At 46.0% G+C, this 26,441-nt stretch overlaps 1 protein-coding gene across 2 annotated transcripts in view; it reads right to left on the bottom strand.

The window, feature by feature from the left end:
• LOC144808021 (indolethylamine N-methyltransferase-like) overlaps nt 1-24,077 on the bottom strand; it is a 44,787-nt gene extending 20,710 nt beyond the window's left edge. For both annotated transcript variants that reach the window (XM_078673583.1, XM_078673584.1), the window contains exons 1-2: nt 23,895-24,077; nt 15,941-16,148 (exon numbers count right to left, since the gene is read on the bottom strand). In XM_078673583.1, the coding sequence (XP_078529709.1) occupies nt 15,941-16,148; nt 23,895-24,045 (359 nt within the window). In that variant the 5' untranslated portion in view covers nt 24,046-24,077. The remainder of the gene's footprint in view (nt 1-15,940; nt 16,149-23,894) is intronic.
• Between the last annotated feature and the right edge of the window lie 2,364 nt (nt 24,078-26,441).

Genomic DNA, 26,441 nt, shown 5'->3' on the forward strand with positions numbered 1-26,441 from the left:
GGCACTTCGGTTGGCACGTTCCAAGGGTGTTCTACACTTCGAGGGCTCAGCGATTTCCATCTTCCCCGACTTCACGGCCCGGGTACAGGAGGCGCGCAAACACTTTGCGCCGCACAAGAAACGACTCAGGGATATGGGCCTTGATTACGCCATGCTGTACCCAGCCAAGCTGCGTGTGAATAGGCAGGGCCACTCGCACATCTTCACTGATCCTTCGGAGCTGCAAAAAGCGTTGAAGAAATGGGCTCGAGACAAACCCGAAGAGCACGCGGATGATCAGGAGGACGACGGTCAGCAAAGTGGGGACAATCAGGAGTGACCTGGCGATGGACGAACTGTGGTACTGTGTTCTACCATCTGATCCTTTTTTGAGGTTGTGTATGCTTGGAGTGATCTGGATTCGGAGGGACTATTCACTGCCGAGAGGTCACAGATAAGAGGGCGTGGGAGGCGGGTTACGATTCTTGCTCACTGTTGTGTATAGACTGCACCCACTGTGACGGTGGCTCTCCCTGCTCATTATTGTTGGAATGGTGATGGTTGCGGCGTTGGGGGCGTGGGTGGAGGGGGGGGGAAGTTGCCCCCGGCATAGCTGGGGGATACGTAGAAGTTAAATCTGCGATCTGATGGGGTGATCCATACTTGATGGTGTACGGCGGGGGGTGGGGACTCGGGACAACAGAGTTGAGACTTCCTAGGTGAGCCTGTTGTGGCTGGCTACCTTTTGCCCGCGAGCCGTCGGCTATGGGGTTTCTGGACTGGTGGTTGGGGAGGGGCGGGTGGGATGGGGACCTGAGTGACCGAGTTGGGGGGGGTCAGCTGTGGGAGGAGGGTGGAATGTTGGGGTTTGTTTTTGTACTTGTACTGTTCTTTTTGTTCCTGATTGAAAATGTGCTTTGCCAATCTGTGCGGGGACCTCCCAATATGCAAGCTGCCGTCGCTCCCCTTCCGTTTCTCCTGCTTGACTGTGTAGCCGCAGTACACGCACATCTATTCCGCAACTTTATTGTCTTCTGCCATGGCGGGGGGGACTGATACTCCCGAGCTTACGGCACTGAGTGAGCCGGCACCTACACACTTAAAAGTCTTGACTTGGAATGTACGGGGATTAAATGACTTCAGGAAGCTTCGTAAAGTCCTCAGCTACCTGCGCAGACATCACATAGACCTTGCACTGTTACAGGAAACACACTTGCCTTTGAACAGCAAAATGCTTCTTCACAAGGGTCTGGTGAATTGCAGTGTAGCTTCTGGGTTCACAACACACTCTAGGGGGACCCTCATTTGGGTTAGCCCTGGCTCCAAACTCACACTGACTCCCCTGGAAGCTGACACTGAGGGCAGGTATGTACTCTGCAGATGTCAGGGCAGAGGTCTTGATTGCATGGTGGTGAATGTGTATGGCCCAAACTTTGATTCCCCGGAGTTCTATACGACATTGGCTCAGAAATGCGAGCTGTATGAATGTACAGGGATGCTCTGGGGTGGGGATTTCAATATGATTCTTGACCCGATGTTGGACAGGTCGGCGGGACCGCATAGGAGTCCGTCGGCAGCGGCTACGGTGCTGCGGACTGCAATGGCGCGTCTGGATTTACTTGACGTTTGGCGGAATAGGCCCATACCAGAGGGGGCTACACGCACTATTCCTCATACCACGAAATACACACGAGAATTGATTACTGGCTAGCGTCGCGGCCTCTGGCCAGCAGAGTAAGGGACTGTCTGGTTCTGCCCCGCACACTTTCAGATCATTCTCCTCTCCTCATGCTTCTCGATCTGCCGACACCTCGCCTTCCCCCATTCACGTGGCGCTTTCCCCCATATTCTTTACTAGACGAAGTGTTTAGGGGCGAACTCGCGGAGGAGATCCAGACCTTCTTTGACATCAACTTGGGCTCTGTGGATGACTTCCAAACGCTGTGGGAGACATTCAAGGTATATGTGCGCGGTGTTGCTATGGCCAAACACTCCAGCGTCCTTAAGTCCATTCGGCAGCGGCTTCAACACCTGGAGACGCGCCTGGCAGAGCTGGAGCAGAAGCTACAGGCTGGCCCTGACGGGGACACACTAGTTACTATTAAACAGCTAGTAACAGAATACAATGTGGAAGCCGATAGGGAGGTCCAACACATGGGCAAATATGCTACAGCACGCACTTATGGCGAAGGTGGGAGACCTGGATCCCTGCTGGCCAACATGGTTCGCGGCGAAAGGCGACAGCTTGTAGTTGGCGAATTGGTGTCGGGTACGGGAGAGCTCCTGACCGACGAAGAGCAGATTCTAGAAGAGTTTCGACGGTTCTATTCCACTCTTTATGAGGCTAAATCTACCGGCATGGAGGGGGCAATAGATGATTATTTAGACTTTATTGCAATGCCACAGCTATCAAACGCGCAGAGGGAGTTCCTGATGATGCCTATTCAGAGGGAAGAGATAGTTGATGCCCTGAACAGCATGAGCGCGGGCAGTGCTCCGGGAGCCGACGGGCTGACGGTTGGCTTCTACAAGGCCTTCGGGGACCTGCTGGTTCCCTACCTGTCGGCTCTGTTCGACGGCATATGTCAGGATGGCTGTATGCCGCCGACCATGCGAGAGGCTCTCATTATTACTCTCCTTAAGCCGGGAAAGCCCCCGACAGAACGGAGTTCATACCGTCCACTCTCGTTAATAAACGTTGATGCCAAACTATACGCCAAAGTTCTGGCGACGCGTCTGGCTCTCTTGACCCCGGAACTGGTCGCTCCGGAGCAGGCTGGCTTCATCCCTAACAGGAGCCTTACCTACAACATACGCACGGTGCTGGGGACAATGCAACATGTCAAACCGGAGTGTAGGGCGCTAGCTGTATTTCTGGACATGGAAAAGGCGTTCGACTCCGTCGAATGGCCCTTCATGTCCAGAGTGCTGCGGAAGCTGGGCCTGGGAGAACCCTTCCTGCAGATGATAGGCGCGTTATATTATGAACCATCGGCTAGAATTCGCCTGGGCAACAGAGTGTCGGACCCCTTCGCAATATGCAGGGGCACCAGGCAGGGCTGCCCTCTCTCGCCGCTGCTGTATGCGCTCGTGGCTGAACCTCTGGCGTGCGCGCTGAGAGAATACCATAGTCTTGAGGGAATCAGCTTCCCTACGTACAAGATCTGCATATCCACGTATGCTGACGATACCCTCCTCTATGTTAGAGACCCAGAGCTCAATCTCTCCTCTGTGCTGCGAGAAGTAGTGCAGTTTGGAGCGTTATCAGGACTGAAAGTAAACTGGAGCAAATCCGTCGCGTTCCCGCTGACCCCGGCAACGAGTAAGTTTGAGATGGATTATCCGCTACAGTGGTCGGACGACCCGGTTCGATATCTGGGCATACAGTTGCACCCGGACCCAGACGTTCTGGTGAGGGAGAACTATGGGGTGGCCTATTCCAGACTGTCCGATGACATTGACAGGTGGTGCAGGTTGCCGTTCTCCCTATCGGATCGCATTGCCCTGATGAAAATGATTGTCCTGCCCCGGTTCCTGTTTTTGTTCAACACCATCCCGGTGACTTTACCGAAGGTTTTCTTCAAGACGCTGACCCAGGCTCTCACGCGGTTGGCCTGGGGGGGCAAGCAACCGAGGGTACAGTGGCAAATCCTAACGCTCCCATATGAGCAAGGAGGATTAGGGGCTCCCGACTTAGAGAGATACTACAGGGTTGCGCAAGCGACGCATTTGCATACATGGACTCACGGGGATCGTAACATCCCCCACGTGATACTGGAAACCCTTTTCGCCGCCCCTCTCCCCCCGCCGGCCACGGTGTTTGAACCGGCCTCGCGTCGGGTTGGTACGTTGGACTCAATAACGGCGACTAACCATGCGTGGCATTCATTGGCTCGGAGACACGGACAGGACCTATTGTATTCCCCACTAGTCCCTATAGACTGGGCTGTGTGGCTCTCACCCCTACGGGAGAAGGGGGTCCTGTGTGCGCTTCGACAATTGGGCATACTCAAGCTGGGAGACCTATTCATAGAGGGCACAGCGATCACCTGGACACAGCTGGCACAATCCAGGCCGTCTGCCACGCTAATGCAGCGTTTCCATTTCCACAGGATCCGCACGGCGTTACGGGACACGTTGGGCGTGACCATGCAGGAGCCTCCTGAGATCCCGGAACTGACGTACGTTATCAAGACGCCATCCCCTAGCCACCTTGTATCCCGGTTGTACCGGATAGGCCAGCGTAGCGGCCAACATACTATCTCCAAAGCTCGCTCAGCATGGCAACGGGATTTGCAGGCGGAAATAAGCGATTCTATGTGGGAATACTGCTGCCGCAATACCAGAAGGGTCTCCATTAATGCTCGACATAGACTCATCCATTTTAAATTCCTGCAAAGAGTGTATTACACCCCTGAACGCCTACATAGGTATGGCCTCCGACAATCAGCGGAGTGCGAGCGATGCCACTCTCCGGTGGCGGATTTCATGCATCTTGCGTGGACGTGCCCGGGCATCAATAGATTCTGGGCGGACGTATTTGAGGAGCTGGGCTCCATACTGGAGACCGAGATTCCGGTTGACCCGGCGCTGGCTCTCCTGGGACACTCCAGAATTCTCCCACCGGCGATGCGCCGCCTTGCAGACCTGGGATTCATAATGGCCCGACGGTCGGTGGCGAGATGTTGGATGAGAGGTCCTCTCCCGACCAAAGATAGATGGTCCAGAGATATGATAAATGGGTGCACTCAGTCGCAGCTCTATAGCGAGCTTCTACCCCCTCGCAGCAGACCCAAAAATTTCTGGGACCAGTACCTGACGTATTCTACCAAAAAGTCTGATACGGATTCGGAGCATGAGGAAGAGGAGAACCAAATCGGTGAGGAGGACTCTGAGGCTCGGGGCTCTACTCTTTTGTGTTAAGTGCTTAGTGGAGGCCTGGGTGCGTCATTGGATGAGTCCCCAGGGGTGGTGGGAAGTATGTGGCAGTATGCCCTTTGACTGCTATTTCCAGTGAGTTGCTTGTAGGGCGGGTCGTCACAGTACACAGGGGGCACTGAGATTTGGAGTGGGTGGAGGGTAGGTCACGGTCTGGGAGGACGGGTAGGGAAGAGGCATAGGATTGGGACTCACGCAGAGGCAAGCACGGGGGTAGTTAAGGGGGGGAAGGGGGTTAGTTTGAGAGGGGTGGTTGTAAGAGAGGTTATAGGCTGGGTTTCAGGGGATAGGCAGACATTCCACACTAACACACATAACCACACATTGGGGCTGGGTGGGCTCCAGAAGGGGGGGGCTGGGTTAGGATGGGTGGGCCATGGAACCGAGAGTATGTGTGCCCAACAGTTGAGAGGGGGCGGGACTCCCACTGTTCCCTGCGGGGCTCCCGCTCCGTTGATCTGCCGGTCCTACTATGATGATCTGGATGTTCACTTACGTGGCTGCCGGCCTCAGGGTTGTAGGCATAGAGCTGTGTGTATGTACTGTCACTGAATAAAAGTTTATAACCAAAAAAAAAAAAAAAAAAAAAAAAAAAAAAGTAAATCTGAGATCTTGTTGTATGGCTCTTTTCCTGAGGACTTTAATGAGCGTCTCTGGCCTGCTGACCTACCCCCTCCAAAAGCCACATCTGGCCCAGTAAAAAACCTAGGAGTCTGGTTCAGTAAGAACCTTAAGTTTGAGGATCACATTAAGAAACTCACGGGGGTCTGTTTTGCTACCCTAAAAACTCTACGTAGGTTCTTCCCTCTCCTGCCGAAAGAAGCTAAAGAGACCGTTATTCGCGCCTTGATACTCTCTAGGTTGGATTACGCGAATGGTCTGTTTGGCGGACTACCGGCATACCTGATTCACCGCCTCCAGGTCATTCAGAAGTCGCTGCTGCCAGGCTCCCATTCAATGTTCCTAGGCGTTCTAGTGCACACCCTTTGCTGTGTGCTCTTCATTGGCTTCCTGTTGCCCTCAGGATTCAGTTCAAAATCTTAGTGATGGCCTACCGAGCTATTCATCAAATTGGCCCTATCTACTTGTGGAAAAGGTTCCGCTTGTATGTCCCTAATCGCCTCCTGCGATCGGCCAACCTGTGCCAAATGTCCGTTCCCAAATTCAAATACTGCAGACTTGGCGGCCAATCTATTTCGGTAAGAGCAGCAAAATCCTGGAACACCCTTCCCCTTCACCTAAAAACTGCTTCGACTCTCAATGTTTTTAAGAAAGGACTAAAAACTCACCTTTTTAATACAATAGTTTAAACTGTTTTTTCTTATGTTCAGTTATTAGTCATTAGTCCTCTCCCAACTGTTCTGCCTTCAACGCGCCAGGATACTATTTCTTTAGTAATAGAGCGCGATATAAAAGCCTTTAATAATAATAATAATAATAACAGTGATGTCATGAGTGATGTCACTGACCATGTCATGAGTGATGTAATATGTGACGTTATCAGCAGTGCATTGCGGGCGTGCGAGTTATAGTTAGCTGAACTAACTATAACGGAGGAATTTCAAAGGTGTTGTATGAGAGAAATATCCAGCTAACTATAACATGTGTGAAACCTATGGTTTTTTCAGTGAATTTCTAAGGTTTTTTAAATGCTAATTTGTAACTATAACGTGTGTGAAACCTATGGTTTTTTCAGTGAATATATATACGGACCGGTCACTGAACCAGAGTCCGTGTTTTGAGACTGCCTGTGATATGCTGCGGGAACACGAAGGACAATGAGCATGCGTGGGGACTACAACTACCAGCTAGCATAGTGCACTGCAACAGGAGGTGACAAGAGCAGTGCCTCCAATTGGATTAACCAAGTTCCAAGGGGAATAGAACCGGCAGGCTATGGCCCGCGCAGAAAATAACATTTGAAAAGCACGAAGCTGGCAATGAGGAAGGCAAACGCCGAAACGCGTCTGCCCGGTGTTTTATCAACTTTGCGTCCATGAGCTGGTGGCAATAAATCCTTACCTGGAGAAACCTTTATGCATGTGTCGGACCCGTTCTTTCTTGTGGAGGCGGGACTGGTGGCAGATATATATATATATATATATACATATATATTCTTTGTTACTTTTTTCTCTCTCCCTTTTCTCTTTTTCTTTCTTCCCTCTTTCATACGCAATAGTTTTACAACATAATATGATATATATTTATCGAGTTGTATTGCTTTTTTTCTCTAAATTACTTGACTATGTTCTATGTCTCTCTACTGGTTCTTATTTCAAATCAATATTGTATTGATGTTTTTTTCATGTTCTGGTCTCTAAAACTCCCCCAAAACCTATTCAACAAAACAAATATCTATTTATCAATCTTTCAAGCATTGCGGCGCAGCAAGACACATTGCTGTGCTGCGCTGTGTGAAAAAGAGAGGGCAGGAATACGCCGTATCAGTCCTGCTCTCTCACTGCACTGGCGCACTTGTTGGTGCCTACCGGCAATGAAGGCACCCTTGCTCCATTGCAGAATTATTTTTGAGCAGGAATCATTCTTCTCTCTGAAAGGGTTGCAGAATGCAGCATACAATGAACGATGAAACAACAATGAGAAATGTATATATTTTTCCTTCTTCACCTCCCAGGTTTAACAGTCTTGGTAAATCTGGGAATGCACCAACATCCATTGATGAAAGCATGTGAAGACCCAGGTTATCTTGTCTTACTCAGTTGACGCCCAGGCTCCCCTCATGGAATGCCGTTCCAGGTCAGAGCGACGCAATGCAGTGACATGTGCCGCCTTGCATCACTCCAGATTTACTAAGTCATACAGGGCCGCGCAAGGTAACTCTCATTCTAAGTCCATCACCTTGCGCGGTGCACGTGTGTTACAAAACTTTGACAAATATACCCCTTATCCTTTACTGACCACTATTCCTTGTTAATGTTGTTTTTTTACCACTTCTGTCTCAAAGCTTTTGTTACTATTGCCCTCCATTTGGAAAAAAATGCCCAAGTCATCCTGACATTCCAAACGGAGCTTGTACGGAAAGTCAATTATTCCTCTTTGTGGATACGATTTAAACACTTGACGACCAAAATCAATGTGCTTACACATAAACCAATTCGAGCAGTTGAGAATGTCATAGCCAAATCTGGAAGGTTTTAGAAAACCCAAGAGTTTGTTTTACAAACATAAACATTATTTTAATGGTATTGTAGTGCATAAACTTAAAACACAACATGTATCACTAAGTTTAACAACATATTATTCTATAATTTACACTGATCAAAATCAGTGATTCCATTCAACAGCTCAGCGCTCGGACATTGGATAATCCAGGGATTTTATACCAGAGAGTTCAGATACACAGAGGTCACTGTGCCAATATATTTGCACCCCTTGCTTCTGAGGGCCAAATATTCCACCCAGCCCCACCATGTGATTCAGTACTTTTTTGACAATTGGGAGACTGCACACTTAACACTTTTTTCCACAAAGGCTATCCAGTCCAAATTTGGGTCCTTTTGCCTCCCAGGTCAGAAGTGTTTACCTTTTTCTCCACAGTAAGAATCTAAGGGTAGTGTAATCAAGATTTCTGGATAGAACAGAAAAACAAGGCAAAGAATAGCAACATTTTATTTTTAAACATTGGAGAAAAGTACCGTGCAAGAAAGTATATGTTTTTTCTCACTATAAATGTGGTCATCAAAAGGTTTTATATGCTAAGAACACCATCTTCCCAGCTTTCAGGAACAGGCACAGGGTCTTATTTAGGGATTGGTGAATGGAGTGAATTGTCCATTGTCGTGCAGACCCTATGGGCAGACTCAATTGTGGCCAGGCCAGGACTCCATTTCACAATAGGTCTGATTTGAAAATAGCAGACTTTACCTTCTTAGGTTTTAAAACATGGTGGTCTTTACCTCCCTGGGGAAATGTATAACGGTCATATGCTTTTGAATCGCAAATGTGTCATATGCCTTTGACCCTAATACATTAAAGTGTGATAACCTCCCTATAGTTACACAAATAAGAATTCCTTATGTGACTGCACTCTGGGGCAAGTATCTTTTCCAAGGTAAAATAACAGCTATAGCCCAAACAGTGTAATCTGTATTGACATAATTTTATCCTAGTACGTCTTATATTTTTTTTATAAACAAATTTTATTGTTTTAAATATAAAACACAGTTCAGAGCTCCTTAACACAAAAGACATCTTCCATAGCATATAATGCAGAATAATGACATTGACATTTAGTTTATATAATTTCAGAATTGTAAGCATAAAAAACAAGGTAACATGAATGTAATAACCCCTGTGTTGCACTATTCCACACCTGCATCTTGATTGCCACCACAGCACCCACTCCAAAGAATGAATTTCATCTCTACGTAGTTGGTCCCTCACCCAACAGGCCTGCATGATTATCCCAATACCGAGACATCTGCAGGAGGCACTGGATCGAGGTAGAGTCCCCGATAGTCCGCCCATCTCATCCAGATCTTGGGATGTTTTTGCGGGCATCCCCTGGCCTTAAATATTGGAATCTCCAATCCTATACAAATGTCAAGACCATTCTTCCATGCTGACTGAGAAGCCGGGACCGATGCTTTCCATAACCATGCAATGTCCCTTTTAGCCAATGTCAGCCCCAACAACCACAAATGTCTTTTATACATATTACCCCCAACACCCTCCATAATGGGTAGGATTACCCATCTTGGTGAGGAGGGGAGCTCCCACCCCAAAACTTCTGCGAGACAAGCCAGAATCCCTCTCCAGAATCTTGTGAGTACTGCGCAATGCCAAATCGTGTGAATGAGGGATCCTTCCTCCCGACCACATCACAAGTATATCGGGCATGACCCTTGACCCACCCTCCACAGCCTTAGTGTGGTTTAGTACACCCAGTGCAAGTATTTAAATTGGATGAGACGCAGACACGCCACTTCCTCCCTAGGGGAGACCAATGCCTCCATCCAATCATCCCCATCCAGTGGGCCAAGATCACTCTCCCACACTTCTCTAAGTTTGTCTAACATAGAAAAGCTATTTGTCACCAGGGACTGATATATTTTTGAAATGTTGTTATCTTGTAGATCTCCCATAAATTTCTTGGCTTCAATAGGGCTACATTCGGGGAGAGCCTCTAACCCTGCGATGCCAGTAGAAATGGCGCGCCTAAATTGGAGGTATTTATAAAATTTTGTTTTTGGCATCTAATACTCTTGCTAGAGGTCTTGGAAGGATTTCAGGACAGAACCTCACATCACAGCCCCTAATGAAGAGATTCATATATTGTCCCACCCACGAAACCCAGGTAGAGCAGCCAGTTGTGATAGACGCCCATTGTGCCACAGTGGGTTTTACCTGGTCATCTTGTCCCATAACACATCTTACGGAGGGACTGTTTCCACACATGGAATACCATCCTCATGGCCGGTGGTAGGGAGTTGTGCAGGGGTGCCGAGTACAAAATGGTATGATGGGTGGAGACCTTCATGCATCTCCCCTCCACTGCATACACAGGTTATGTCCTTCTCCATACCACCATTTGTTCAGTGTTAGCAAGTGCGATGCCATATGGTACGATTAGACATCTGACGTAGCCAACCCCCCACAGTACGTCAACTAAAAGCAGGTACACAGCACAACTCTAGACACCCCCCGCCCACAGAAATTGGCCCAATGCTGCATTAATTTGGCGAAACCACTTAGGGTTGACCGGGTATGGATGACTCTGCAGCTTGTAGAGTAGACACGGCTGTGATACCATTTTAAAAATGCTCGATCTGCCATAGAGGGAGAAGGGCATGTGCGACCAAACTTTTATCTCCTTACGTACCCGCGCCAATATCGGAACAATATTTTTGTCCCATGACACATTTGGCAAGGCCACCAGGAAGACTCCCAGATATTTCACCCCTCCGTAGTTACTTGCACTGCTGATGGAGATTCATGAAAAGACTTGAAGACTCCCTAAAATTTTGCATATTACGGAGCAGCCTCGGTCGCATCTTGTTGATGTCCATTAAAAAGAATAAGACATCATTGGCATATAATGCAATGCGGTTTGAGAGCCCATGTGCCCACTCAAAACCTGTCAACTGTGCATCTATCTGCACCCACGCCTCCAGGGGCTCCATTGCCAAGGCAAAAAGATATAGTGACAAGGGACATCTCTGGCGGGTGTCCCTTCCAATTGAAAATGTAAAGGAAGTGGATCCCGCAATGCACACCGACGCTGTAAGGTCTGTATACAACAATTTTAGATATGACAAAATGCGACGGCCCATATTAAGGTGATCTAGGAGTGCAAACAGGTATACCCAACTAAGGGAGTCAAATGCCCTATCCATATCTGCCAGTAAAAGGGCAGTTATTCCCTTAATGCCCGGATGGTGGCTATGGCAACATGCACACGGCGAATATTATGGTGCTGTGCTCTCTGGGGCATAAACCCGGCCTGGTCAGAATGGATCAAGTTAGTTATATGAGATTGAAGGTGATTGGCCAATGCATTGGCCAAGACTTTGCCTCGACATTCAACAATGACATAGGACAATACAAAACGTGGTGGTCTAGGGGTCAGCCCGGTTTATGAAACACGACCACTTCTGCGTGTCTACAGTCTTGCAGAAGGCAACCTTGTTCTCTAGCTTCCTCAACCACTCTAAGAAAATGAGGCCCCAATTTAGGGAAGTGCCTCTTAAAAACCTCACACAGGAAACCAATGGGACCCGGTGCCTTACCCGAATTCAAGTCCCCCAGCGCTGTGCTCAGCTCCTCCTTGGTAAGCAGGCGATCCTGCTCTGCGCGTGCCTTGTCCAAGTGGGCCTGGGGTGGTAAATTGTCAATAAAGAAGCGTATCATGCCTTCCTGTAAAAGCTCCTTAGGAGTATATAACTCTGCAAAGCACTCTGCAATTAGAGAGGGGTCCCCAAGAACCCTTTCATTTGGGCCTGGTATGCTGGGAAGGACCTCGGGCGTAAGGCTCCCTGACATGGAGGCCCGCTGGTAAATCCAACTGTGGGACGCCAACCACGCCAACCCGGCCTCAACCACCAGGAGGTCAGCATGAGTCTGCCGCGCCAGCACCAGCTGTCAGCACACCAGACTCCCCCCTCTTCCCTACCTTTCTACTCAATTTCCATTATGTGGGCCTCTGACCTCAGAAGCGACTCCTTCCGAGCATGAAGTGCAGCTGCGAAAATTGATATATCGACTCCCCGTATGGCTGGCTTCATCACCTCCCATAGGGGTTCAGCTTCTGCTACCGACCCAACATTGATGTCTAAGTATTGCTCGATTGCCTGCCCTGTGTGTTCCCTATATTTCACATCCTGCAGATTCCAGGGGGACAGACACCATCAGAGGGGTCAATTCACAGGACCCAACTGTACCATAAGAACGACTGGGGAGTGATCTGACAAACCTCTTGGGAGGATCTCTACAGCCGTCTGCCTACTGGCAGCCCCTGATGGCACAAATATATAATCCAGTCGGGAGTATGAGTCATGTACCATCGAAAAATAAGTGTAACCCTGCCCTTCGCCATGTAACCGCCATAAGGGATCTGTCCAGCTCAAGCCCATCACCAGGGAGTTCAGTTTGGTAGCTTGATGAACGTTGGAGTGTCCCACGGTCTCCATCTATCATGTCCATCACGTTGTTTCAGTCCCTCTATCATCCCCAACCCATTCTGTATATGAGCTTCTGCCCAGCTCATCACACCAGATGCTATCTGAGATTCTCCCGATAGAACCTGCCAGCATGACAGACTGCTGCGATCCTGTGCTGAATGGTGATAACATACCAAGAGAGGGGAAGAGGTGAGCCCAGGTGTGCAGTAAATCGTACCTTAATAAACTCTATAAGCAAGCTAATCTACTCCATCTACTCCATGCTCTCATAGCATATCCCTCAGAAGTAGGCGTTATGGTGTTAAGTTGCAACATTAATGTCTCACTTTCACCGACATGTTTATGCTATTGTCATAGCTAGTTATGTGCCTTAGTTCTGTATTATTCATGTTATATGTGGTTATTCTATCTGTGCTAAGCAACAGAATTAGTGTTATGGAATAAGCACTTTTACTCTTTCTTAGTGCAGTGCTTGTGTGTGATATTCTGAACATTCAAATTGGGTTTGAATTACCACTGCATCCATGAAACCTTGTTAAGGAATTATTAGTAACCTAGAAAAAATTGACATGAACAAGAGAACAGAGTGGTATTGTGTGGGGCTAAAACAACTTGAACTTTTATGTTTAAGCATTGGTGCACTGGATTCACTTCAGGCATAATTGGCTGAGAAAGTCAGACCCTGTAGAACTAAGCCTATAGCCACAGTTTATGCAACACCATTAGGGTGGTAGAAGATTTTTTGTCCAACACTCAACCTCACATCATTGGACGAAGTTAGAGCGTGGTGTACTGTATGGGTTTGTAATGAGTTCAAACAAATAGGGGAGTGATTCTGTTGAGGACTTCAGGGGAAGGAATCAACATAAATAAGTATACATAGAATACCCCTGAAACCATAAATCAAAATGTTTACTTTTGCCTCATTAGTCCTTTTTATTAACTTAAGGGCGTTTAAATAATTTCTTATATTTTGCTTTTTTAAGGTTCCTTAAACCAAATATATTTTGAACATAACCATAGAATTATATTGCAAATGTTACTGTCATTACAATACTTACATATATACAGTACAAAACAACAATATAAAGTCTTATTCCCATCTGAAACATATACACGTATTTACATGTTCTCTTTAACACAAGCTGTATTGGTCCTACACAATATTTAATTACTATAGGAACCTTTCCTCGTTAGGTTCTCACCTAAAGCTTTACTAGAGGTCTAATGGAGGTCAGGGACAATCTTATGCTCAATTTGAAAGACTCAAGATTAAAGTATGAGTTCTCAACAAGATTCTTTATTGAGTGTGTATTGTGTCCATTTGTCCTCTAAACCTCTCAATTTGAAGGTGCCTTTGAAGAATGCCAACGCGTTTCGACCTTCGATAGGAGACCTTAAATTGCTTATGTGAAGGTCTTCATGAAGGCGATGAAATTTTCACGTAGGACATTTTGCCATTTCCTTGTTCCTTTTGCTGCAGGAAATATATAATGGATGTCTATCGTATCCTGTTTTAATTATGCTCCGACTGGTCTTTTACTTTCAATTCAGCTTATGGCAGTGTGTCTCAACCTGTTCTCCCGGAATGATTGTCAGTCTTTCTCACAATCCTGCTTTCATATTAGTTTTTTTCACTAGTCGGTTGCTGTATTTTATCTTTCCCTGGAGTCAAATTCTCTGGGGTCTTCTCTGCGTGAAAAAATGCAGAGAAGACCCCGAGAAGCAGGCAGTTGAATTGCTTACCTCCGATGGCCTGCATCTACCGAAACAAGTTTTATGTTGAAAAAATTAGAGTAAAGCAAACACAAGGAGATGATGGATGGAGCGCTAAAACTTTTCAGACACTCACCCCAGTCACTATTAGATCTGGGTTGAATCCAACATCATCCTTTAGCTCACTTCACCACCCCAGTTCAAACCCAGCCATAGGCAAATCATTGTTGACCTGTTCCTCACGAGAACAGTCCAGTCTGAACTGCCAAGCCAGGTCTTACCGGGACTGGAAACAAGAATCCTGGGACCGTTTTTGGGGGTGACACCCCTCACCAGCCAGGCTAGCTTGAATCGAGTGGGAAAGTGAGCAAGGGTCCACGTCTAGACAAACCCTGCCAACTAAGTGCACAGCAGCAGACCTTGCTTTAAAAAAACAAGCACTGGCAGCTATCACCCATAATCCATTTCAAAAGAGTTTACAGCGAGTAATTTTTACTTAAAGCAGAGGTCCAAAAAGCAGGTAGTCCTAAAGCAAAAAGCAGGAGGTTAAATAGATCACAACCTATTTTCCAAAACCTATGCTCATAAATTAATATTCTAATAACATGCACACGGTACTGTATATAATCCAATAAAATGCCCAAATATTACTACAAAATAAGTGAATAGGAGTAAATGGCCTTCTGGGCTGCCCTACTTAAAGACATTCAGTGATATTTGGAAAATGCCATGAACCTTCTGACTATCATTCTCATTATTTGTGTATAGTACAACCAATCATACTATTTAAAAGTGCACATCGGTACTATATTTACATTGTACAGGCTATTCAAACCTTTCCAGATCTAGGTTTATGTAACATAAATGATGAAATATTATTAGCTGTGATAATATGGAAAGAAAATAAATCATATTCAAATGAAAGACAGAGGGGCAGATTTACAGGCCCCTTGCAACAGTTTTATGCTCGGTTGCGTAATTATTCTGACGCAGCGGCGTCGTAACCAATGCGCCACATTGTAACATATTTACAACGTGATGCATCTAGGGAGATGCGTCACGTTGTAAATCCCTGCGCTACATCATACCTGCGTCCGGTATAATGTATGCAGGGTGAGCGTTCCGACATAAGAAAGCTTCGTAAAAGCGTTGCAGTGAAATCTACAAGATTTCACTGTGTCGCCTCTACGATGCCACTGCGTCAAAACCTTATGCCTGCTTTAATCAGGCATAAAGAGTGACGCAGCATAATAGGCAAAGTGAAGCATTGCAGGAGTTGTGTTGTGCTTCCAACATGACTCCAGCAATGCGTTGCCTTTATGCCAACAGATGCGCCACGCATCTGTCAATCCTTGCGCCACGGTGCGCTGCATTGTAAATGCGACGCATCCATGGTGGCACGAGAATTCTTTTGTGTGATGCAAATTAACTGATGCATCTCTGCTAATATGCAGAGATGTGTCAGTTCTTGTAAATCTGCTCTAGATTCTTTAAATTTTAATACTGGGATAAACTATAGTCAAAAATTCTTGCGCTAAATCTTTGTGAAGTAAAGAAATATAGCTCATTTATATCCTCTAAACAAGGGATGGAATCTTCGAATAGCACAACAATACTATTATATTGCAACTTGTGATAGCTAAAAAATATCTTTATTCATACATCACCTGTCGTCTTCAAGTTTACAAGCATATTTGAAAATATGTGAGTAATCATAAGCTCCAGGATCATTCTTCAGCCATTTCACGAGTTGTTGAAGGCAGCGTTTGGAGTAATTTGTTGCAATGATTTCTTTGAAGTATTTGCTGGCTGAAATGTACTGGTGAACTGTGGGATTGTTATTAATTCCTATGAGAAGATCTCCTTTAACGGCATCTGATTGAAAAGAATTGCAAGTTAATTCGTTAGCTGAAAAAGTCACTTTACAAACAGTAAATGCACTAAAGTAGGACTATTGTCACAGTCTACATCATCATCACAGGGTAGCACAATGTATACAATAGTACAGAAGGCCTGATTTAGATCTGGCAGACAGGGTACTCCATCATTAAGGTGACGGATATCCCGTCTGCTGAAATATAAATCCCTTTATGTCCTGTTAGATTTATATTTAGGTGGGACGGTTATGAAGGGGTACCCTGTCGTCAAGATCATTTTTTATCCGGGCCAGAGTTATTAATCCAGTATATTTCAAGTAAAAATATTTTATATGAGAAAGTATGAGCATAACTCTGGCAATTTTGCAAAACTCAACATGTTTTCCTTCAGCGAAGTCAAATCAACGTAACACTATACTGGGGTCCTTAAAAAATAGCAAGACCCCTGTGCCATTTTGTGGAGCTGTATATTCCTACTCTGTGACTACTCAGTGACTAACCATCTATAATTAGAAAACGACCATTGGATAACCAATTGAGGTTAGAGCTATGCCTACTACACCTCCTGGGGCGACAGGACCATTCCAGGACCATTCCAGAGTTAAGTTCACTATCAATACGTTACTCTAAAAGTTCCAGCTAGCTTATTGTAGTACTCGTTCACTTCCGTGACCACATTTTATAAAATACCTGTGGGTCTTTGTTGGACTTGGCCCTTTTTGCAGGGTCATACCTGAACTTTTTGCCTTCCTCCTATATTTTGTCCGACCTGTTTTAGTTGGTTTTTTGACTCTGGGCACTTTACCACTGCTGATCAATGCTAAAGTGCATATGCTCTCCCTATGGTAAATTGATGTATGGATTAGTGATTCCATGATTGGTTGGTTTGGTTTACTTGTCAGACCCTAGTAGAGTGCACTGTGTGAGCCCAGGGCTTGTAAACCAAATGCTGCTGGTGGGCATGCAGCACTGGTTGTGCCAGCCACCAGAGCAGCTCGTAAATTGTGTCTCAGGCCTGCCATCGCAGAGCCTGTGTGCAGTCTGGTACTGCCATGCTGACTGGGCAAGTACACCCACTTGCCAGTCCCTAAACCTTCCCTTTTCTTCATATCAGACAACCCTATGGTAGGCCCAAGGGCAGGGTGCATTGTAAGTATAAGGTAGGACATGCATTGGTGTGTGTGGCGTGTCCTAATAGTGAATTGCAGCCATTTTCTTTTTTCAGTATTGCAAGAATACCTGTTCCCCATAGGCCAGAATGGGCTGTTAGAATTATTACATTTTATAATCCTAACTGACTCAGAGAAGATGGTAGAAATTCGAGTTTAGTATGCCTGAACTCAGAATGATAAAAAACATCTTTTAGTAAAGTTGGTTTTAACATTCCGTGTTTGAAAATACCACTTTTAGAAAGTAGTTATTTTCTTGCCTAACTATCCAGACCTGCCTCTGCTAGGTTGTGTATTATTTGTCTGGAATTTGAGTGACAGGGGCTGGGGGATTCCAGGAGACTGGGCGAGTCAGCACAGGGCTGAATAAAGAGATCTACATGCATATGGGTGGGAGGGGTTGCACCTGGGACATGAATAGGGCTGTGCCTTCCCTCCACAATGCTGGCTCCACCTCCTGTGGTGCGTCTGATTTCTCTGCCCTGCACTGTGAAAGGAAAGACGTAGGCAAGTGGAGAAGTGTGGCTCACTGGTTAGAGCGGCAGACCCTGATGCAGAGATCTGACCCGGGACCAGGGTTAAATTCCCATCGCTGCAGGGACTTGGGCTCATTGTCCGCGGTCCCGATAATTCTCGCCACGGTGCCTACTCTAATCATGGGTCCCACTCTGCAACTCTGGCCAATAGCTTGCTTAATCTCCACACCGGCCCTAATCGCTAAGGATGCCTGGCTTCACCTTGGGGTGCCCAGGAGTGGGCGCCTCACAGGAACAGGCCAGGATGGGTTCCTCAGCGGTACAGCGCGGGGACACACTGCTACGTGTAACCAGGCGCTTCATAAGCTCAGTTACATTCATACATACATACAAGTAAACAGAGTGCTCCAGAACTGGTTTGGACTAGGCAAAGGCCTCTCTGCCTTCAGAGAACACATAGAAACTGTGTATAAAAAGGGGGACCCAGACCCCAGAGAATTAGATCACTTTTGGGAAACAAGAAGAAACCTTTGCTGAGGAGAGGAACCAGAGAGACAATCCCTAAGCTGAAATGCTGCTTGGGGGATTGGTCTGCAGTGGTTGCCTAACTGCCAAAGAGAGGAGCGAGGAAATTTGTGTGTACTTTCATCAACTTGTGAAGGATCTCCAAGGGCTTGAGAAAGAGTTTGCCTCCTGCTGAAGTCTCAGGGACAACGGGACTTCACCCACCAGCTCCCCAAGAGTTCTTTGGAAGTGCCTGCAGTTGTGTTGGGCTTTCTGAGGGACTGCGTGTTGCAAGGAGCTTGAAGCGCGACTCACGAAGAAAAAGCGTGTCACTGCCGCAGCCGCTGTTGTCGCATCGTCGGAGGAGAGGATCGACGCCGCATCAGATGCCACTGCATCAACGGAGAAGCGTGTCGCCGCCGCTGTCGCATTGCCGCCCAAGCACCTCGTATCGCCGGAGAAGAGGATGGACGTCGCATCAGACACTGCTGCATCACCAGGATTCGTGTCGCAGGGCCTGGGCCTGTCGTGGCTCAGAAGAATCGTTGAGTCGCCGCATGGCCGTTGGGCATGCACACATCATGTCACATCAAGAAGAAGACGGCATTTTCGTTTCTTTGCACCGGATCTTCATCGCACTGCTGGTCGCATTGCCACAGCAGAGCAGTAAGAAACCGTCGCATCACCTCCCCTTGCAGAGAACAACCGACGCATCCCCGACGCATCAGTAGGGACCCGACGCATCACCGTTCTTGCGTGAAAGGAACCGACGCATCACATTCCCTGCAACACTTTCGTTGTATAGCGTTACGCATCATAAGGTACATTGAACTCAAAGTGTCGCATTTTTCATCTTAAGAGAACTTAGTTAATTCTACCATTTTTGAAGTACAGTATTGTGGATTTTTGTCGTTTGTGGTCTTATGTTAAGTGTATATAAAATACTTATTTTTATACTACAACTTGTGTGGTGTCCATCTGTGGTCACTGAGTTACTGTATGTGTTCCCAAATGCTTTACACACTGCCTTTGAGATAAGCCTGTCTGCTCGTGCCAAGCTACCAAGGGGGTGAGCAGGGGTTATTTTGGGAGTGTACCCCCTTACCCAGACTAGACGCAAGGGCCCCTTATTGGACAAAGGTACCTACCTCTGCCAACTAGAGATGCCCAAATCTAACAGTCTTTTACCAGAAATCTGCCAAAAAGCCATTTATTCCCAAAGGTCCATTTTGTCCAATGGTAGCCATTTTACACCTTGGAAAAGTAATTCACTATAGGGGAGGCAGCCTCTCAGGGCCAGTTTGTGGTGTGACCTTTTGTCCGGCAGAGGTGCTGACCTAATATCAACATAATATATTCAACATATGTTCCAAAATCTTTTTCCTCAAATTAGTTTTTTTTTTCAATATATAGTACAAAAGCATTAAAGTGATTTCTCTATCTCTATACTAAGGGCCTTATTACAAGTACGGCGGTCTTCAGGACTGCTGTACTCGCGGTGGCGGTCCGACCGTCACCACCACTGCGCGTTCACCTGCAGTATTTTGAGTGTGCTGGTCAGACCACCGAAAGACTGCTCGCTCCACTGGGATCAAGAATACCACTGCGCCGGCAGGCTGCAAATGGCCTCAGTATGCTGGTGATGCAGATTCCGGCACAGCCGAGCATATTATTTCCGACATATCCATTGTACTTTTCATGGTGGTGAGCCTGCCATGAAAAGGGTGAGGGACAAGCAGGAAAGGGGAGCTAACAGGGTCCCAGGCAGGATCTGGTCCTGGGTGTCTGGAATTGCACCACCATTTCCTGCACGGTGTGGCATACAGGCCACATCATGCAGGAGTGTGCTGCGGGAGCTGTTATGGCAGTAGTCTTCTGTTAAGACTCTCTTATGAGCCTTGCACAGCCAACGCCGTGTGACTGCAGCAGTAATGCCCGCCCCCCCTTGATTACATTCAGAATCCGGTGGGCGGGTGCAGAACGGGCTTGGTGGTCCTCCTGTAGACACTGTTGGCAGGCCGACAGTGGAACTAGCAACCTCCTAATAAAGCTTTAAGTCAACATATGAAAAGGATATGGCCTTAAGTAGAGCTTTTCTCTGGAGAAATGGCACCACAGTCTACAACCTGAAATAGCCCTTTGAATCTTTTCACTGCAAAGGTGTTTCACACCCAAATATTGGGCATCACGAGGTTCAAACACTATTAATGTTAGAGTAGGCTTTTCACTATCAATCAAAGTTTTCTTTGGCATGTGCAACTATTCTTGGTTGCAAAGCCAGCCACATTGCTATTTTTAGACTCATTCATGGACGTGTATACATCACACTAAAGACCAGATATGACATCTGCTGGTCAACCTATGTGTGCATGACCTGGTCAAATCTGACCCTACCTGAAGGTCAGATTTTCCAACTGGATTTACCAATGTATTTACTGCAATTAGAAATGGTGCAAAAAAATCTAAATTTTCTATAATTTAATGCTCATTATCAGCTACTTATTCTCATCACCCACCATATTTTTTCTTTATTTATGTTTTCTAGGACACAGTATAGATGTGAGTGGGGTTTGGAGTGTTGCGCAACATGTAAGACGGAACAAAAAGGAGGATCTATAACATTTGGTGCATGTAACAAATCTTTACTTCATACACATTTTGAAGAACCATAACATTGTATTTGATTAATGCATTTTTAAACAAGAAAAACTATTTAAAACGCAGCTATTATCACGCATAGCCTTTGCCACGTGGTTGTAACAACATGTGGACTGTTACCACGAGTATCCGTTACCACACAAGGTTTTACAATGCATATGCCTTTACTACTCATGCCTTTACAACAAATGAACATTGTAAAGATAAGGTCATATGCGTGGCACTGGTGGTAAGGGCTTATGTATGGTAGCTGTAGTAAAGGCACCATTGTGGTAAAGGCTATTGACATTGTTAGAGGAGCGAAGAGACAAACACAAACTGTGCCACACATCAGTGTTCAGGAGCTGCTTGGCTCATCGTGAGGTAAGTGGGGTTGTACAGGAGGGTGTGGGTCCATGACGTTTTTAGGATGGTGCCACTGCGGGTCGGCTTTTTTTAGGGCAGGGAGCCAGGGTGACTGCTGTGCCAGAGGACGGTTTTAAAATTTAGGGCGTGGGCCTGTTTTTCCTTCTTAGGGCTGGGGACCAAGGGGGTTCACCCTGTTTTTTTGGGGCACCCGAGGCCTGTTTTTGGGCTCAGGTTGGGATCATGGAAAAACTTGACTACACATATGTCTTTAACTTTCGTGCTTCAACAATGAAATTTGTTGTAAAAGCATGCGTGGTAAAGGCATAATCATTGTTAAAATATGCATGATAAAGGCATTCGCTGTATAACAGCTGTGTTGAAACGGCAGGCGTTACAACACCACGGATTATTTTAGGGGGGCAAAAAGAAGACTAGCTATCAAATGAGGATGATGTTCCTTCTTAATTAAAATTGAGACTGTCAAAAGCTAATGTTATCAATTTGATTACTTTTGCTCATTTTTAACTATCTTTTTGAACTGTATATAATAATGTGTATAAATATAAGATGTGAAAAGATTTTAGGCTGTAATAAATGGCACGTTTTAATGGCAATGATTAGATTAAGAATGTTGTTTATTAACTGTATTGACGGAAACCTTTTATGGCTTTGCCTAAATAAAGTATTTTTTAAGTGAAGTGAATAAAACAAGTAACAAAATGGTTCGATTAATGAACTTGCCACTAACACCACACTCACAGTGCAGATGGTGTAGTCTGTAACAGAAGAGTGCTTGCTGCTGCTCAGAGACCTAGATCAGAAAGACTGGAACATCACTGATACATGGATGGCCTCAAACGGTCAGGTCGCCAACAACTCCTGCCACCAGTGATCAGCCACAGCCGTTAGTGGGAGTTCCTGCCGGGCGGTGACGTGGCGAGGGGCAGGGTGGGGGTAGTAATGTATGGATTACGGAGCTTTACAGGTAAGTAAACATATAAAAAAACGAATTTCGTTTCGTGCACTGCATCACCAAATGCGATGCAGTGCGCGCAACGAAATTCGTTTTATTTTTTGCCCTTCCCCCTCCCAACATCACCGCCCGGCAGGTACTCCCACTACCGGCCGTGGCTGCCAGTGAAATAAAGCTACAGTTTCCTGACTGCTGGCAGTCCAAGATGATGCTGGGGGTGCAGCAACGATGGGAGTGGTGCTTTCACCATGGGATGTATACGGCAAATAGAATACAGCACAGATGTGGGTGACTCTCAAAGGGCGCTCTGAGTGCCAGGTGTTTTTTACAATCCACATCTCAACAATCTACTAAGCACTAACATCATTAATACTCGTATTACTACTGGGTTTAATAGGACCTACGCACCATGCAGGCTGTGGTGCATTAACCCCTTCGATGCTGATGACGGCCATGCATCACGGGGCTCGTGTGCTGATGACGGCTGGGGGCTGTCATAAACCCGCCCACTTCGAAAAACGCCGCACAGGCGCAGAATCGCGGCTGTGCCCAAGGGGTTAATATGTGCTCTATCTCTAGCCACACTACGGGCTACATTCTTTCGAAATGATCCTGATGTCCGAATGGACCTCATAAAGAAAGAGGTTGCCTTTGTTATAGCTCAAGCGTGAGTGTTCATTTGTGCCACAACCCTCACTCATCCAATATGCAGCAAAAAAAATCCTACAAACGACTTAAGCTTTCCCAGTCTACTATACTTCTCTATTAAAACATTCATGGTTCCTGACTGAGTGACTGATTGCTTTTTACATATAGCAATATATCATTTTTTGTAATGCAGCCCCTGACGACCCCTTCCCGTCTGCAAATGGGCTACTGCCTCCTCTACAAAGTCGGTAACTAGAAATGTTCTGCAACCACATTTCGTTCACAAAACATTCCTACATACCACTGCTATTTAGTATTAGGAGGGGATGCCCTAAGCATGACAGCTCCTAATATCGAAACGCAAAAGCAAAATGCAATTTGGTAACAAGTTACCGAGTGGCATCTTTTCTCTTGTACATGACACAATGCATTTTTCCGGTTGCAAACAGTTCAATGGGCTGACTGCAACCTGCACAATGGTTCTCACATCTGGTCCACAGTGAGCCCTGGGGCCTCTCACAACACATTTGAATGTGGCTCTGTTTCATGTTCTTGTCGGAAAGTTAAGGTGGTTTTTGTCCCAAGCACATTTGAACAGCGTCTGAAAACAGGATTCTGGAGGCAGTGATTGCATGAAGTGAAGACACTCAAAATGATTGAGCTCAGGAAGGTCGAAGGACCCCCTTAAGGGCATCTCAGTTCATTGTGCGCTGGGCAGTAACTCATTGTATCATATATATCATTATGGGTTTTGTAATACATATCGGCGGGTCAAACTTGGCATATTTACGGGGGGGGGGGGGGAATTACCAGCATTGACAGGAACAAGAGCATTTTGTTGAGCTAAAAACAAGTATTTATCACACCTGAAAAATCCATCTAAAAAATGTCACATTAAAAGGCTATTTGTAACGAGAGCCCAGGTATGGTGCATAAGTCGGCGTGTAGCTGTGCAAAGGTGTACTTACATGTGGTGAAAGCTTCTTCCAATGCTTTTAGTCCTTTGGCCACCGTGTCCTCAGCGAATGGACAGTCAAGGCGAAAATATAAATTGAACATAAACTCTGGATCAAAGTTCTGCTCAAATGCACTTTTGGGCACTGAACCACCAGCAGCCATTTCAGGACCAAAAGTGGTGTGACTTTGCGATGGGTTGTTATGGCTGAGTGTTTCTTTATTGAATAGCTCGTTACCTTTATAGTCAGCAGTTACAAAACAAGCTAATACATGTGTTGACATATTCAGCATGTGATTATGATAAATATATATTGGCTTCTGCCTCCCCCATGACTCACTGCTTGTGTACCGGTTCACATTATGCTAGATTGCTGCTCATTTCGTATGTATTCCCATTAGGAGGATGTTTAATGGTCAGTGTTTACCCTGATTCTCAAGTAACATCAGAGTGCAGGATAAAAGAGGGGTCGACAGCACATAATGTTGCTGAGCTCCACTGGATCTTCCTAGTAGATACAGGGGCTGCTATGTGTTTCCTGCCTGTAACACAAGGGTGATCTCAGTAAGTGTTGCTAGTATCATCAGAGTAATATAAACTAGTGGTTTTCAGAAGCACTGCTGAACACTGCATACTGCAAGTAACACAACAAATAGTTCACTAAAAAAACAACAGTCCTGGGCATTGACAATAGAGAGGGAAGAGCCAAAGTGGTGGCACCTTACTGACGGGGGAATGTTTACATTTAAAGTAGTGCATGGGTTAGAGATGTACGCAGACCTGATCACGGTCCGGTTAGATAGGAAACAATATAGAGTAGGGACTCTCCCTTTAAAGTATTTGACTGTAAAGTGGTCAAGCTCTGATACTGAGAACTGGCGACGAGGCAGAGACTGAGCCACATGTGCTCTGTGCTTGCCCGGCCTATGCCCAGATTCGTTTGGCTTTGCTGGCACCTCTATGCAGATTAATGGGGACTTTGTGTCGCCGCTCTGCCTCGAGGATACTAACGGCCTGATTTATGAGAAGTGTTGCATCGCTGTGACAAAGCAGCAATGCAACACTTCTCCGTGCGCCCTCCTTGCGACACAATGGATGCGTCATATTTACCTATGACACATCATATCATAAGGAATGAAAGATACATCAGTACTTCTGCGTTATCTGTCGGCACAAAACGGACGCATTACTGGAGTTGTGTCGTAAGCGTGATGCAGGGGGGAGGGCAATGATTATAGTACTGCATCTCCCATATGCCTGCTATGAGGCAGGTGGAAAGATTTGACGCAATGGTGTCCTAGAAGTGGGATACTGAAATCTGATAGGTTTCAATGCGCCACTTCTACCAGGCTTAGATACAGGGGCATTACCCACCTGCATACATTATAACTAGCACAGGTATAACGTAGCGTTGGGGTTTACAAAGTGATGCATCTGCCTATATGTGTCACTTTTAAATAGGCACATGGTGCATTTTTTACACTGCCAGTGCATCATAAAAAGTGACGAAACACAACAAAAGTGTTGCAAGGGCTTTTAAATAAGCCCTAAGAATAGATCCTTCTGCACTGTATGTCAGTGCAACATCAATGTTTTTGGGGGGATGTTGACAAAAAGAAGACTAGCTATCAAATGATTAGGTTGTCCCTTATTAATTAAAATTGTGATTGTTAAAAGCTGATTTTATCAATTTAATAATGAATGCACATTTGTAACTATCTCTTTGAACTGTATATAATAATGTGTATAAATATAAGATGTGAACATATTTTAGGCTGTAATACATGGCACGTTTTGCTAGCACTGATTGGATTGAGGTGTTGTTTATTAACTGTATTGATGGAAACATTTTATGGCTTTGCCTAAATAAAGAAGTTTTTTAACTGCACTGAATAAAACAAGTAACAACATTTTTTTTTTTTAATGGAGGTGCCACTAACACCCCACTCACCGTTCAGATGGTGCAGCTTCTGGTGCAGAAGGGTGCTGCTGCTGCTCAGACAACTAGATCAGAAACACTGGGACATGACTGACACATGGAAGGCCTCAAAAGCTTAAGCCGCCACCAGGGATATAAAGCTGCAGTTCAATGACAGCTGGTAATACAAGATGATGCTGGGGCTGCAGCAGCGATGGGAGTGGCGCTTACACCATGGGATGCACATGGTAAATAGAATACAGCTCAGATGTGGGAGACTTTCAAAGGGTGCTCTGAGTGCCAGGTGGTCTAGGCACTCAATCTCTCCACAATCTACTAAGCACTAACATCATAAATATGAGTATTGCTCCTGGCTTTTATAGTATGGCTTTTTAAAGCCCTACGCCCCATGCAGGCTGTGGTGCATTAACGTGTGCTCTATCTCTAGCCACACTATGGTCCTGATGTTCGGCAAAACGATGACCCAAAGGGACCTCATAGAGATAGGGGATGCCTTTGTTATAGCTAAAGAGTAAGTATTCATTTGTGACACAACCCTCACTCATCCAATATGTAGCAAACAAAATCCAGAAAATGACTTAAGCTTTCCCAGTATTCTGTACTTCTCTGGGGATTGAAGCA

The sequence above is a fragment of the Lissotriton helveticus genome, chromosome 1_2, assembly GCF_964261635.1.
Source record: "Lissotriton helveticus chromosome 1_2, aLisHel1.1, whole genome shotgun sequence".
Lineage (NCBI taxonomy): Eukaryota > Metazoa > Chordata > Amphibia > Caudata > Salamandridae > Lissotriton > Lissotriton helveticus.